The 14,501-nt window shown below is 40.5% G+C and overlaps 1 protein-coding gene across 9 annotated transcripts in view; it reads left to right on the top strand.

Annotated features, from left to right (window-relative positions):
* The window catches only part of LOC100742188, a 399,729-nt gene that overhangs the window by 336,798 nt on the left and 48,430 nt on the right, over positions 1–14,501 (top strand). Inside the window, exon 1 of one of the 9 annotated variants that reach the window (XM_033321728.1) lies at positions 5,920–7,612. The exons of the other annotated variants lie outside the window; for them this stretch is intronic. Coding sequence (XP_033177619.1) covers positions 7,583–7,612 — 30 coding nt within the window. The 5' untranslated portion in view covers positions 5,920–7,582. Of the gene's footprint in view, positions 1–5,919; positions 7,613–14,501 lie in introns of those variants that run through there. 9 annotated transcript variants of the gene reach the window in all.

The raw sequence follows: 14,501 nt of genomic DNA, 5'->3' as shown, positions 1-14,501 counted from the left end.
CGTCTATCAGATGCACTGCCAAATTGAAGAAAACAGCAGAATCGCGTGATTTACATCGACACGAACGACGACAGAACTGGAAAGTGCAACAACTTGCAACTTGCGATGTAAAAAACGAGCCAGTATCGCGCAACGGTGCTCGCTAAAAGTTATTTTATTGCATGCCGCTAATCGTCGTTCTCCTGTACGCTTACAAGTCGCCGAGAGTCGTTTCATACTTTCACGCGTAGTAAATACGATACAGTACAGCGGAAAGCTCTTCAGCGTTATCATCGCTCGACTCGTTTCTTGTTCATATTCACCGAGAGACTCGGTTCCGCTTTGCCGTGCAGAGTCTTCAGCGAGTCCTCGCCGAAATATCAAATCTCGAATTTTCCTCCTGTCGCCGTCAACGTTTTCCTTCCTATCGTAAAAGTCTCGTCACGTTTCCTTCCCGACGTGTAATTCCTGTATTAAGAGCTGCTCTCTTCCTCTCCCCTGCCTCTTTCTCTCTCTTTCTACGATTTACAGAAACGCCACGTTCTTTTGATCCTCGTCTGCGACGCTTACGTTGTTTGCTACGCTTCCTATCTCGCTATACGGAATTCATTTTCGTAAAACATGTTGGCGAAATCTTATTTTGGAGCACTACGACTTTGTGACATATTTTTCTTATTGTAATAATATGGTACTTTTTGACGAGTAGAATGAAAAAATCACAGTTTCAAAGCGCGGAAGTTTTTATCATAAAAGTTGCGTACATAGTTGAAGTTTATGGCATGAAAGTTTCAGAAATGAAATGAGCCACGTAATCGCGGTAAACATGAAAAGATGAGAAGGATGTAGGGCAATGTTTCCGAAGTCTCGAATAGCACATTTTTTTAAATTGATCGAGTCGTTTACAAACATTTACAATTGTACACTGTGTCAGCTTGATTGATCATAGTACGTGAGGAAACTTAATCCTTCATTTCATAGTGCATCGCTGATGAGAATATTCTTCTTCTGTTTCAGGTATGTATCTTCCAACCATTCGCTACTTCCTACAGGAACGTGAGTAGAATAAAGAAACTGGTTAACGAATACTACTTTCTATTCTAAAAATTTAAAGTCCTTTTTTATTTGACGAACTTCAATGAATATTGTCAAATATATCCTATCGAGCAACCAACATTTAACCGATAAGTATTTAACGATTGAGCATCACAGAAAAAGACACGATAAGTTCACTCTTATTGATTTCTGTACACGAACGTTACTTCTCATTCAAAAAGGAATATTTCGCTAAAAGTGCAATATGTCAAGTTGAAAATTATATTTGGCCAAAGATACTTATAGAAGCCAAAGATACTTATTAGCGATAATAATTATGATTTTAATTCATATCGTACGCAATGTCTCAATTAATCATCATCGATCACCGCTGATCCTCGCTCTGTTTCCAGAGGACAGCAAATCCTCTGGCTGAAGTAGATCGTTATTAAACAGTGGTTACAGCAATATGGTTGATCGATTTTCAGCAGGAAACAAATAAAGTCGGGTGGGTTCCCCGGAGTAAAAAGGGAAATTATTCAAAGGGCTCCGCCCTCTTTGTTCCCCCCACGTGGACGTAATACAGGGCTACTTGTATACGTGGGGTTTGCGGCAAGCACTGGCATAAGCACAGTGCATATGGGTATCGGAAACGTGCGTAGATCACGCGGGATTATTCGGACACCCCCTCAACGTGGCCTAAGCTCCGCTGGATGCATGCTAATTGCCATGAAGACGTACACAGCAGCGCATTATGATGGGCATACGTCATTGTTCCTGCCGGTTTCTCTCGTACATTGTTATGCGTGGAAACGAGCCGTGTGTGACTTAACACGTTACCGGTTGCTCGTCGTGTTTCCTCGCTGTTTTCGCGACCCCCGTGTAACAACACGCATTTTGCGTGTCTTGAACTTTAGCTTTGTCACGTTGCATAACTTTTCTTCCGGGAATAAGATGTGCAGAAACGAATTTTAATAACTTCTGCACTAACAATTTTTTACCGCATTAATAACGCTCATCACTTCCCTGGTATATCGTATATTTATCCGTTTCCTTTGGTAAATATAAATACATTTTGGAAAATTATGGTGTCTTTTTGTGTTTTTTGTTTGGCTAATTTCCCGTTGTCCACCGTGTCTGAGTATAACGCTTTCGAGCGAGATAACATGATTTTTTTGAAATTTGTACATTTGAATAGGTGTGAGGTAGGACTGAGGAGAATAACTTGTCTTTGATTTTCTAGACAGTTGGGATTTTAGGTTGGAAGAATTTTCGGATTTTAGAAGCTTTGAATTTGAAGTGAAACCAATTCTTAGGATATTGAACGTCGAATGTAGACGTTTCAGCGACTGACATATGTATGAAACGAGACTCATTTGGTGAATTTCGCCGTCGTGAACGTTCCGTCTTTCATATGTCGGTCGACCGTACTGGTAGAAAAAGGAAAGAACAAGGGAGGCACAGAATCCAGCTGTTCGAGCCGTCCTTCGAGGGTGGCATGCTTTCGAAGCAATGCAGTGAATGAAAAAAAAAATGCACCGTGCAAAGGAATGAACGTGCCGGGATCGAAGATCACAAAAATATGAAAATTCCATACTTCTATCTTGTCAAGATAATATTTAGCGTAAATAATTCTTCATTTGAATTCTTCATTTTAAATTCTTGGATATCGATCTTTTATTTGTCAAGTTCTGGGAGAATTTTTTTTTTTTACTAAATATCTTAAATTTGTCATAATCAACATAGTTTTCCTTATCTCAAATTCTTAAATATACGATTTAGTCTTTCTTCAACCAAATATCCACCGTTTCTCATATCACAATGTATGTATAATCAGCATAATTCACGATTTATTTTCTTTTAAATTCATCACAGACGTTCAAGGAAACCTTCATCTCCTTATTTTAAATCCTTAGAAACACAGTCCTGCCGTATTCTTCAATTCCTACGATCTGTCGTTCTCTTTGACTAAATATCTGAATCGCGTCCACCGTGACTTAAAACCACCCTTTTTCTCTGAAACACCCTAGCTCTCCCATAACTTCCAGAGATCAGAGAAGAACAAACCGAGTGAAATCCGACTCAACGCCGAATAAAATTCCACTACGACTACGATGTCTTATCTCGTCTAATTGTATAGCTCGAGAAGATCCAGGCAATCTCTCAAAACGGGAAATGCCAGGCAAATTCCGCTTTCTACCGAATCAGGCCCGCGTACCACGAAACGTTGAACAGTCGACAGATAAGAGGCACCGGAGCTACTGGCTTCTCTGTATCGATGATACGGAACGGACAGAGATGAGAACAGAGAAGAGGAGAGAAACAAGAAAGAGAGAGAGAGAGTGAGAGAGGGAGGAATGATGACGGGGGTATAGAAGCACCTTTCATCCTGGCCGGGGATCGCACGACAGTAGAACTTTCCAATAAACGTGGAGATCTCGGCTTTGTGACTGTTAGAAGACAGATAAGGTATGCCGAGGAAGGGTCCTTAGCAAGGACTTTCGTTGAGAGGCGGCGCATATTAAATTGTTTGCCTCACAATGTCGCCCTCCATGGATCCTCTTGCCTGCTCGCCATCGGGATATTGGCAACCTGTTAATATACTTTGCGGAATGGCGAAGCAACGGACGCATCGATCGAACAGGGCAGTTTCGCTTTCCTTCAGAAAGCAACGTGTATTTATCATCGTCTAGTGTTGTTTCTGTGGTCTAACGATACTCCTGATTGATCGTCAGTCCATCAGCAAATTAATAGAGTTATTGTCTCACGAGTTATTTCACATGTGAAATCTTGTGATATAAATATTTGATATTATTACAATACTCGTTAATTATGTCGACACTGTAAGATGATATTTTTCCTTGGTTTATATTAGTTTATATCTTTCGATCTCTGGTTTAATATCAGAGAATTAGAAACTTCATTTGTTTAGTTTGAAGTTTTCTTCTTTTAAAATGTGAATGACATTGCATCAAGAAATATCGTGTGTCCGTGTCAAAATGTATGTGTCTTAACGACGGTTAATTTCGACGAACGCGTCAAGAGCTTTTAAGCTTCTCATCGCGCCAAGTCTTTGACAGCTATTTCGCCAACTGCTGCTACTCGTTTCGCGTCAGGTTTGCAAACTTGCTGCATGTTGACGTAACGAACACCGCTATCCATGCCATTCAATTTAATTCTCAAAGTAGCAGCTCGCAGGGAATAATCCCACGAAACAGAATTCCTCGTTCGAAACAACGACCGCGTCGTTTGCCGTCAGCGATTTGTAAACGTCGTCAAACCTCAATATCTCTGACCCCAGCGGCTTATATTAAACGCGGCGGACAGCGAAAAATTCCCGTTATAAATATAAAACGCGGTAACACCATTTTACCCTCCGACGAAAATTCTAGCAAATCACGGTGTTCGAATACTCCGCCGTTAAAATAAAATTCACGTCGTTCCGTAGTAAAACGCGCGATAATAAATCACGAGGATCGATTATTTCGTACGTGATTGATACGCGACTATTGTTCGTCGATGAATTTTCAAAATAATGGCGGTTTCTATGAAGGGCAGCTGATGTGAGCGCAATCCCCTAATCAGTTTTAAAATGTCATAAAACGGATTAACCGCGAAGGATATCGGGGGTCAATCGATGTTATGAATTTATTAGAGGATAGGAAACGAGATTACGAGACCTTAATCTAAGCGATTCCATAGCGACCGCCTTCATACCCTGTTTACGTAATTACCAGTGTCTTACGAGGGAGTGGATTCTGATGAGCTTGAGCGATTTAGATCGCTGCTTGGCCGAGTTGCTTTTACTGACCCTAATCAACGCAAATCTTGCTCGTCTACATGGTTTTTTATAATATCATATGTATTATTATATCGTATCGAATTTTATATTCGAAATTCTTTTAAACTACCCAAAACAATTAGAAAATTGCATATATTGTTTGTACATTTTTATCTAACGATTGTCTTAAGCTTAATCTTTTTTTATTGTGTAACTAATAACACGTCAATCTATAAAACTTTCAATCTATCAGTCTATAAGACTGTCTCATTTCTGATCATTTGATTGATGCAGTAGAATAATTCACAATAGAGGTTGAGTAAATTATTGGACAAAAAAAATCAATACGGATTTCGTAATCGAATTTCGTTGTCTAGTTTGTTCATTAATTGTCTAAAAGGAAAGCTTTTACAACTTCATAAAAGAAAATCCAAGAATGAAATCAAAATCCCAAACCACAAACTTCCTCGATCACCAAATACCACCAAATGATAGAATCATTCATGATAGAGATTGAGTGTACTTATTCAAGAAAAATCGATACCGATCTTCTAATATAATCTCGCTGCCTTGTTTGTTCGTACAAACTAGAGATTTTCAATTAGTCTTTCGCTATTAGATTTTCTATTGCGAAATACCTAAAAACGACACGCTATAAATGTACTTCTACAACTCCTTAAAAAAAGACTCAAAAATGAAACCAAAATCTCGTACAAGAAACTTTCTTAACCATCAAAGACCGTGAAAAATTCTGATCCTTAAAAAAACCTAAAAAAACTACCATCCGCGTTACCATCCTCGGTCACCACCACCACCACTACCACCACCCCTTTTGCTTTAGAACCAAACTGCAAACGCAACAAAAAGGAAACGTGAAAGAACGAAGCAGAAGAAAACACCACGAAGAGGTATACGTAGAAAGTTTTACTAGCTTTGTCCAACGAGAATCTCGCTTCTTCGTTGTTTTTCGAACATGTAAGAACAGGAGGATCAGCAGCGCTGTTTCACGCGCTCCACCGTGCGTATGCACGCGCGAGCCACGCAAGCGCACCGTTGAAAATCCTCCCCAAGGGTTGGAGTGAGTCAGACACACGGCGAAGGGAGGCCGTTAATCGGCGATAGGCAGTCAGTCGGTCGGCAACCAGCGCGCCACACGGACGTCAGCTCGTGTTTTCGCCCCGTTCCACGCCGATCTTCGTCGTCGTCATCGACGCGCGTGACACCTTCGCTCGTATCAGCTACCTCTTCCACTATAAGAAAATATTCTTTGCTTGGATAGTTTTGGACAATTTCTTAAATGTCCTATCAATGACTCTTATACTTTTATTCTGCGATCTTCTAAATTGCAACTTCGAGAACTTGGTGCATGCTTAAATAAGGGATGAATAAATGTTGGAATATTCTATAGAGAACTTCGAATATTCTATATGTAGACTTTACTAAAAGTTTCCTGAACTCTCGATGCCTGAAATATCAAAGTTTTAACTGGCAGTGGAGGTTTAAGTAACAGTTGGCGAGGTAGTTAATCGAAAGAGAAGATCGATCGGAGTTTTGAAGGACAGAAGGGGTGGCTCGTTGTCTCGCTGTCGGCCGCAGCGACGTGCGAGTATCGATGTCCAGTGAACACGAGTTCGTATGACGAGTACCGTCTACCGGGACATGACAGTGAACGGACTGTGTAATGGGAGTTGACAGGCGGACACCTGGTACGTTCGAACGATGCACAGAGATGAACGAGAACGTGTTCAGCTGATGGCCGATCCGAAATTTTACCGATCCTAATCTAGAAAGATCGTTGCCTTACTCGCACTAGAACGTAACTCGCTTTCAACCGCGAAATCCTCTACCTCCAGATCGTGATATATCTTTTGTATGTATTTTTTACAAGTAAGCGAACCCACGAGATCACTCATCAATCATCCAAAACACCATCGCGAGCAAGAGTCTTCCAGGAAGTTAATTCACCCTCCTATCCTTCCATAAATACCATCGACTTTATCAACGAGATTCTGTTTTAAATCAGAAATCGACATATCCGATGAATTTCTAAACAAGTCAAAATTAAGAAGACATTTTCGCAATAACAAAGATCTCCACTTCAAGAGATTCTTCTTTTTGGAGAAAAAATTCCATTTGCAGAAAAGATCCGAATAAATTCATAGCAGAGAGAAGCGTTCGTGAGCCACGAGGCTCGAGCAACGACACGAGGTTCGTCGATCGAGCGGTCGCGTTGCAGCTGCAACGATTTCGAGACAGCTGCGACACGCTTCTCCAGAGGGTGGCGGAGACCGTGGGGAATCACGAGGACGCCGATCATCTGCGAAGGTGACAGGAGAAAGACCAACGGGGAGGGTGGAGGAGACGAAACATACAACGAGGCTGGAAACGAAGGAGGTGGAGGGTGAAAGTGTCGACGACAGGAGTGGTGGTGGCAGTGGTGTTATCGGTGACGACAGTGGGACTATCAACGAACACGGCGACAGTCGTGGGCAGAAGAATAATAACGGTGGTAGTAACGGCGTTGGTAGCTGCGTTACTAGTGGTGTCAGTGGTGGTGGTGGTGGTGGTAGTGGCGGTGGTGGTGGTGGTGGTGGACTATCGTGTAGGGGTAGTACGTTACGACTTCTAAGGGGACTGGTGGAGGGCCCAATAGGCAGGGTGGCCGCACGAGTGCACCGTTGGGGAACAGCAGGAGGGGTCAATCCCTCTGCACCCTCAGGACGGGAATGTCCCGGCGGAGAGGGCACCCCCCGTCGGAACGTCCTCGACGCCACGAAGAATCGCCGGCTGATGGGCGCCAACCTCACTAAGCAGAGCAGGGTGAGTCGCTCGAGAGGGGTGGCCGTGCGAGCTTCTTTCGATTCTCGACCCGTTACCAACAACACGCGTGCTGCGTCCAGCCTTCACTTCTCCTTTTTTTCCTTCCTTTCTTTCTTCCTTTTTTTCGCTGGATAATGAAGCAGTATATGGGTTAGAACGTGAATGGGGAATATAAAGGTACATTTATAGATCGATTGTTTAAGAATTTGCGGGGTTGCATATGGTGCTTTGTGCGAATAGAGCGATTCGAGGTTAAGGACAGTGTATCGGGTTCAAGATCGGAGCGATGGATATATATTTGGAAAATTGCGATTTTTCTTTTGAGACATTGAAGTTGAGTAATTTTGGGTTCGTTAGAAAGTATGTCGTATTACGAGTAGCATAATTGCATCGTGATTTTATACTTTTTATTGTCTCTGGAGCATTCCTTGCGATTTTAAAAACGTTTAGTGTAGTTTTGTTTGGAAAATCATATACTTTCTGTTATTCGTACGAGAAATTGAAACTGATATCCACTTTGTGATGAATCTAGAAGCAAAGATAAATTACTTTAGTTACAACGATTAACCGTATATTCGGCGTAATTATTCTCCAGTAAAAAATATTTCTTATTTCTTCTTGCCACTTAAACTCCCCGAATAGAGCGGTAGAAACATTGAAGAGGAAATTCACATCAACGGTTAAAGCGACCACCCATGTCCTGCAAAGCCATCTAACTTCTATTAAACTACTATCGCATAAAGCTTCCATATTCAAGTAAAGGACATTCCAAGGCGAACCAAAACACCATACAAACGGAAGGCATAATTCATTTTATTATCGTTACACGAGCAAAACGGATTATCTTTGAAAGATCCAGCGATGAAACATTTTATTCGTTGCTGGAAACTAGCCGGACCATTCGTTCTGAACGCCAGGAAGAGTTTCGCGGCGAATCGTACCGTTGAACTTGTTTGGATATTCGTCTCGCGCTATAAACGACAATCGGGTAGAAAGTTTCGTCTGGCTAGCAGGGGCATAACCGTTGTCCCGTAACAAAACCGTCCTGGCTAGTTTCGTAACTTCTATACTTTCGTAACTTTTTACGTCCCTCGATTCGCGTCCTTTGAAAGAGTAGCTGCTGTGGCCGTAGAAAAAGTCGTACGATAATCGAACGGAACCAGCAGTCTTTTTTTTCGACGACGTATAAAACTGGGAAATGTAGAAGGACGTTAAAGCGTGAATTTTCAAGCAAGAGAGAAATTTCACGATAGTGGTAGAAACCAAGTTTTTAGGTCAAATTGCTAAGTTAAAGGGGAAGCGTTTACGTTTCTTGCGTCTCTGGCGCTTCGTAGTTTCTTTATAGTTTAGAATATTTCTCCCCTGCGAGGGAGCAGCATTGAAGTCGCGCACACCGCGGCTGTAAAAACTCGAAGTGCGCTATATTTCTGCGGAGAAGAAACGTTCTTTTCTGAAGACTGAGATGAAGTTTGGATTAGTCTTTCTTATAACTATAAGGGCGAAGGGTTGTTTAACTTGAACTTCGAAGAAGAAGAAATGGTGAACCATTTACTTTCCCCAAAAAAATATTTCATTCTTACGATCGTTTCTTTATTTTCACCTTCGAATATCTGTAATTTTCTTCTTTCCTGCAGAATCGTAGAAGCGATGATTATCCTTTGAACTCGATGAAAAACCTGTGAAATTGTTTCAACCGTCCAAGATCCCGTTTCTTTGAAGGAAAAGAAGAAACACAGTCTGTTCTCGTCTTAGAAAATTGATATCACCGATTCTGTTAAAAGAATACCGTTGTTCGACAGTTTCTCGTTGAAATCGGAGCACACGGTAGCTTGGAGGATAAAAATGCGAGGCGGAAGAGGAGAAGGGACAAGAAGAAAAAGGTAACGAGGAAATTCATGGGCCATTTAAGCTCTGCCGCAGGTATCACGCGTAGATATCTGTGCCCATGAGAGACACCCATTCACCGGCCGCTTTCCGTGCCGATGAATGAAGCATTCATGCGCCTCGTGCGTTCGTAAAAGACAGAGTTTACTTTGACGATTTGAATCACGCCCGCTGAATCTCTTCCGATTCAGCTCACACAAACCCTCCACGATTTCTATTCATCCGCTCTTTTCTCTCTCTCTCTGTCTTATGATCAAGATCGTCGAAGTAATTGAAGATTGATTAACCCGAGCATCGCTAATGTCAGTACCTACGGCGTTACGTCTTTTAAAATTACTATGATTATTGTGACGATTGCATATTGAGAGATATCGAAAATTTATGTGATTACAACCTTTGAGTTGTCTTAGAAGAGATATTTGGTTTTCATGAAAATTAACAAATTTGACAAAGAAAATTAGGCAACATTGAACGACAAAATTAATTTTCATAAAGTAAATTTCATCCTGCGAATTTTTATTTTTATTGGAAAACGGTTTGTATCTTAGCAAGGAATTATATAACATCGTAGGAATATTGATAAACATTGCGAAATATTCTTAGATTTTTCAAACACGTAGAACAGCGAGAAAATCAATTTTGCATACAAAAGATCCAATTTGACTACGAAATATAAAAAATATGTTTGTTTGAAAAGGTTAAGGATGCTGCAGGAAAGAAAACTATTATTTATACAAACTTTAGTACTGTGATGAATCCATGCTTTTTACATTTCATGATTATCAGCCCATAATATCTACTCTTGGCCTTACAAGCCAATTTTAGATTGGAATGTAGAAGAATAACTCAGAAACGTTCTATTTCGTCACAAAGTGTTTAACGTGCTTATAGACTGCCCTGAAATCATTAAGAATTTCAAAATCAATGTTGCTGCTAGAAGAAACTTACGATATCATACCTTATCCTAAGATCTCCTTCATATGCAGTGTCAAATCGTTTGGGTATCTTTCTGGTTTCAATCGCATTGCGTTAAATACCAACATTGCACATCCATCTATTGTTATATTTTCTCAAACTTAAAAAGCAACGAAGTATTTTTGGTACCGTGCCTCGTCTTAATTCATAATTCTATTATAACTTGTAATCTGTAATATAATATTGTATACTGTAATGTGTTTGCTCGCCATAAATAAACTGAAATTCAAATTGAGAAAGGAAATTTTAGAATCAAAATTCTACACGATATTATTCCTCCATGAATCACCGAATTTCTCCAACATGTTCAAAGAATTTCTTCCATAACCGTGATCCGCTATGCCCAGCATTCTTGCTGTAGCAAGCCGTACGATTCACAAATTCTCTCGAGTAGAATACCGGAAACGTAGCCGCGGTTCGCACGGTGCATACCGAGAGGAATAGCCCCGTATATCTGTTGGCTAATTCCAGGATTTTCAACGAGTGTACGAAACTAGCGTTATCATCGTTAGCACACGGATCAATGTAACGACGCGTATCAACGCGGTTCACAGCGATAAATCATGGTGAAAGCAACCCCTAAATAATACGATACCGGGAGGCTGATCGTGCAACCGCACGAAACTCGACGAATTCGTGGAAAAACGTCGTTGACTGGCGTTCATTTTGTAAATGAACGGGACCACGTCGTTTGTAACTCGTGCAACGTCGTGTCGAAGATCGTAAGTTACGGTTCCTTTATCGCGGTTCGACTAATTACCGATCGATCGCTAAAGAACGCGTTACACTGTCCGGTCGAAATGGAAAACCATGAAAATACGAGAGAAAGGATTTAATTATTCTTCACCAGAGGCAAGGTGAATTTGCATTTGGGTTCGTTACTCGAATTACACTGAGGCATGCTCCACGATTACCGATTCTTTTGATAACCGCCGCGAAATTGTTATACGGTCGGTAATGGTTATATGGAAGCTTTTGTACCAGGCTGGATTTTGGAAGCGAAATTGCATATGCGGATAATACGAAAAAATATTAATGAAAGAGACGATGGAGTTTTAAAATTCGTAGGATTCGTTGATCTGTGTGACGCTTCTCGTAGATTATAATAAAATAGAAAAATTAATATTGAGTCACTTTTTATACGTTCATAATATTATGTGAAGTAAAATTATAGATCATGTAGCTCCGTAACGTCTAATAATAGTAATAGTAGACGTAATAATACGAATATGTTTCATCTATTTTACAAAAAGAATTAATTTTATGTGCTATATCGTGTTCACGATCTTGTGTCACAAAATTATTTTTTACTCTCTCTCACAAAAAATATAGTAAGACTATACCAAGCTGTAGAAAACATATAACTGTACCAGACAAAAGCTAACCCATAAAATCTGTACTATCTGTTCCTCGTTGACAATGGAGAACGAACAAGTAGAGTATGCAACGACAGTAAAAAAATTGTTCACTTACGACAAAAGAAACAAAGGAAATTGCAGAATCATCGTTGTACAAATAATCGAAGCCAAAGAATTTTTCGTTGATAATAAAAACTAAAAAAGTAGAACATACAAAAAGCGAAAGAGAAAGGCGATTCGTAGCCATAACGAACATGAATATTAACGCGTCCAACGACCCAACTCGCTCCTATTCGCACATCGATTCGCTTTAGTAGCCTGTAGACTCATACACACTGCAAAAACTGCTTCAAATCATAGCCAGCATTAATCGGCGCTGTTGCAATGCGAATTTTCGCGCGAATGCACAATTCGATGAATCGATCGCAAGTTTGTCGACAAACAACGACGTGAAATCCGTCCGTGAAATGGAAAAGTACACAAGGCTCGTATGCTGCACCGATAATGTCGAGGTCGAGAGGTGTTAATTATCTTGTTTGCACAGTTGTGCTCGTACCGCGATTGTTTGTCGTGGCTACCTTTGATACGTGTCCGGTGTTTGACACCAGCTTTTATAATTCACATCTGCGCCACGAATTTAGCTTCTTTTTCTGTTAAGTGAAACGCGATGCGTGGAATCTTTGTTTTCGAGAGTAATTCTTTTTGCAATTCGAGGATTGTATGGATGTGTACGGTGTGTTTGATAATGTTTGAAGAGAAAAATTGATTTTTTTCATTTTTCATGATCTTATAGATACCTATGTAGTTTTGATATTTTGATTTGGACAAGTCATTGGTATTTGTATGAAATACATATGTTATTTTTCTATTCTTATTCCATAAGAATAACTAATAACTCTCGTAACTCTATTCTTGGTTTCTCTATAATTCATGTTTCTAAAATAACGACGATCCTATGTTTATACGACATCGTCATAAGAGGAAAGAAATTCGCGTTTTTATCATTTCTCTACTGGAAAACCTCGTAGAATGACATTTGTACCGTTCAGGCAATTATCAAACGAATACTAAAGACAAAAATACAAAATCCATTCGCTAAAAACTGGGTCTTCCAAATTACGTCGAACGACTCACCACAGGCAATCAGACGATGACCAACTTCGTAACACATCCTCTGTCATTTAAAAAGAGCAGATAATTGACTCGATACGCGTCGTAATAAAACAACTATGGCACAGTTACGTCCCCATAGGGCAACATTCTCCTAGAAGGCGCGAAGGAGCCTGCAAGATTTATCGCGATTGCTTTCCCAACGACGAGAGGTGAGGATCAGTGGCACGTGACCCAGCTATCAATCCCTTTGCGCCACGACCACTCACCTGCCTTTCCAGCTTTTACTTTCCCTCTGAAAACGACGATCCCCTCGCGTACAAGTAGCTAGAAATCCGATCGTGGCCGAGAATTTGCTCGCATTCTGAATTATTCAGCCCTTCACGCGTTTCTCCAATACGCGTACGCGCTATCATTGGCGAATCTCATTAATAATTTGTCACTCGATCAACGAGCCCTCGAAACATATCGGGAACCCTTTTAACTCGAACCAACGTCGACGGTCCAACGTGGAGGTCCACTAGCAGCTTCCTCGCGGCTCGCACGTGCTTCGAATAAAACGAACGCGTGCACGCACTGAGTCACCGGGGACTTTGAACAGACGCGACGCCGCGTCCTGCCCGCCGAAAAACCAAGAATACTAATACAACGAGGTGAATGGAAGAGCTGCGTGGCTAGGTTGCGAAGAGTGTGTCGCTTTGCGTTAAGAAGGAGATGTTCCTGGGACGTATTGGTGATAGAAAGATGGGATTCTCGAGATTTTTAATAATTAAGTTCAATTAGGAATATCTACTTATATCACGAGATGAATGGGAGAGCTGAGTTACGAGGAGAGTTTATCGCTTGTTGTTAGAGGAAAAATGTTCCTGGGGTGTATTGGTGATAGAAAAGTGGGTTTTGAAGATTTTCGATAACTGAATTTATTCGCATTTATATTAAAAATATTTAAATTATCAGGCGTATGGAAAAGCTGGGTTGCGAGGAGTGCGTCGCTTTGTATTAAAGGGAAAAGCTTCCTGGAACGATAGAAAAATAGGACTTTGGAGATTTTTGGTAACGAAAGTTATTCGCAGTTAGATTAAGATTGCTAATATTATGAGGCACATGGAAGAGTCGCATGCTTTGAGTGAAAGACGAAAGATTATTGCAACTTATTGGAACTTGCGAAATGAATTTATTCGTAATTAAATCGAGAACGTTAATACGATGAAGTGAATTGAAACGTTGTACTGTGTTTAAGAGATTAGCGAATAAATAAGAAATTTGCAATTTTAAGGCGAATGAATATAATTAACGAGAGTATTAAGTTAGGAACGGAACTCGATATTAGCGGAAACATGACAGGCTCGGAGCTAGTTGCTAATGAATACGTGAAGGAATTAAGTTGGCTCGTTCATACTGCAGAAATGGTTTGACTTTTTATGGATAAAATTAATTGCATCATTATATAAAGTGTTTCGACACATATATATTATGTTATGTCCATATTTCAAGGAAGAAATTTCGTAGAAGGTATTAAGGAGGAGTGTAGCCTAAGTACTACAAGCTTATATAGCATTATA

Source organism: Bombus impatiens, unplaced genomic scaffold (genome assembly GCF_000188095.3).
Source record: "Bombus impatiens unplaced genomic scaffold, BIMP_2.2 scf_0487, whole genome shotgun sequence".
Taxonomy (NCBI): domain Eukaryota; kingdom Metazoa; phylum Arthropoda; class Insecta; order Hymenoptera; family Apidae; genus Bombus; species Bombus impatiens.
The sequence above is the reverse complement of the archived record's forward strand: the minus strand, read 5'-3'. Positions and strand labels throughout refer to the sequence as shown.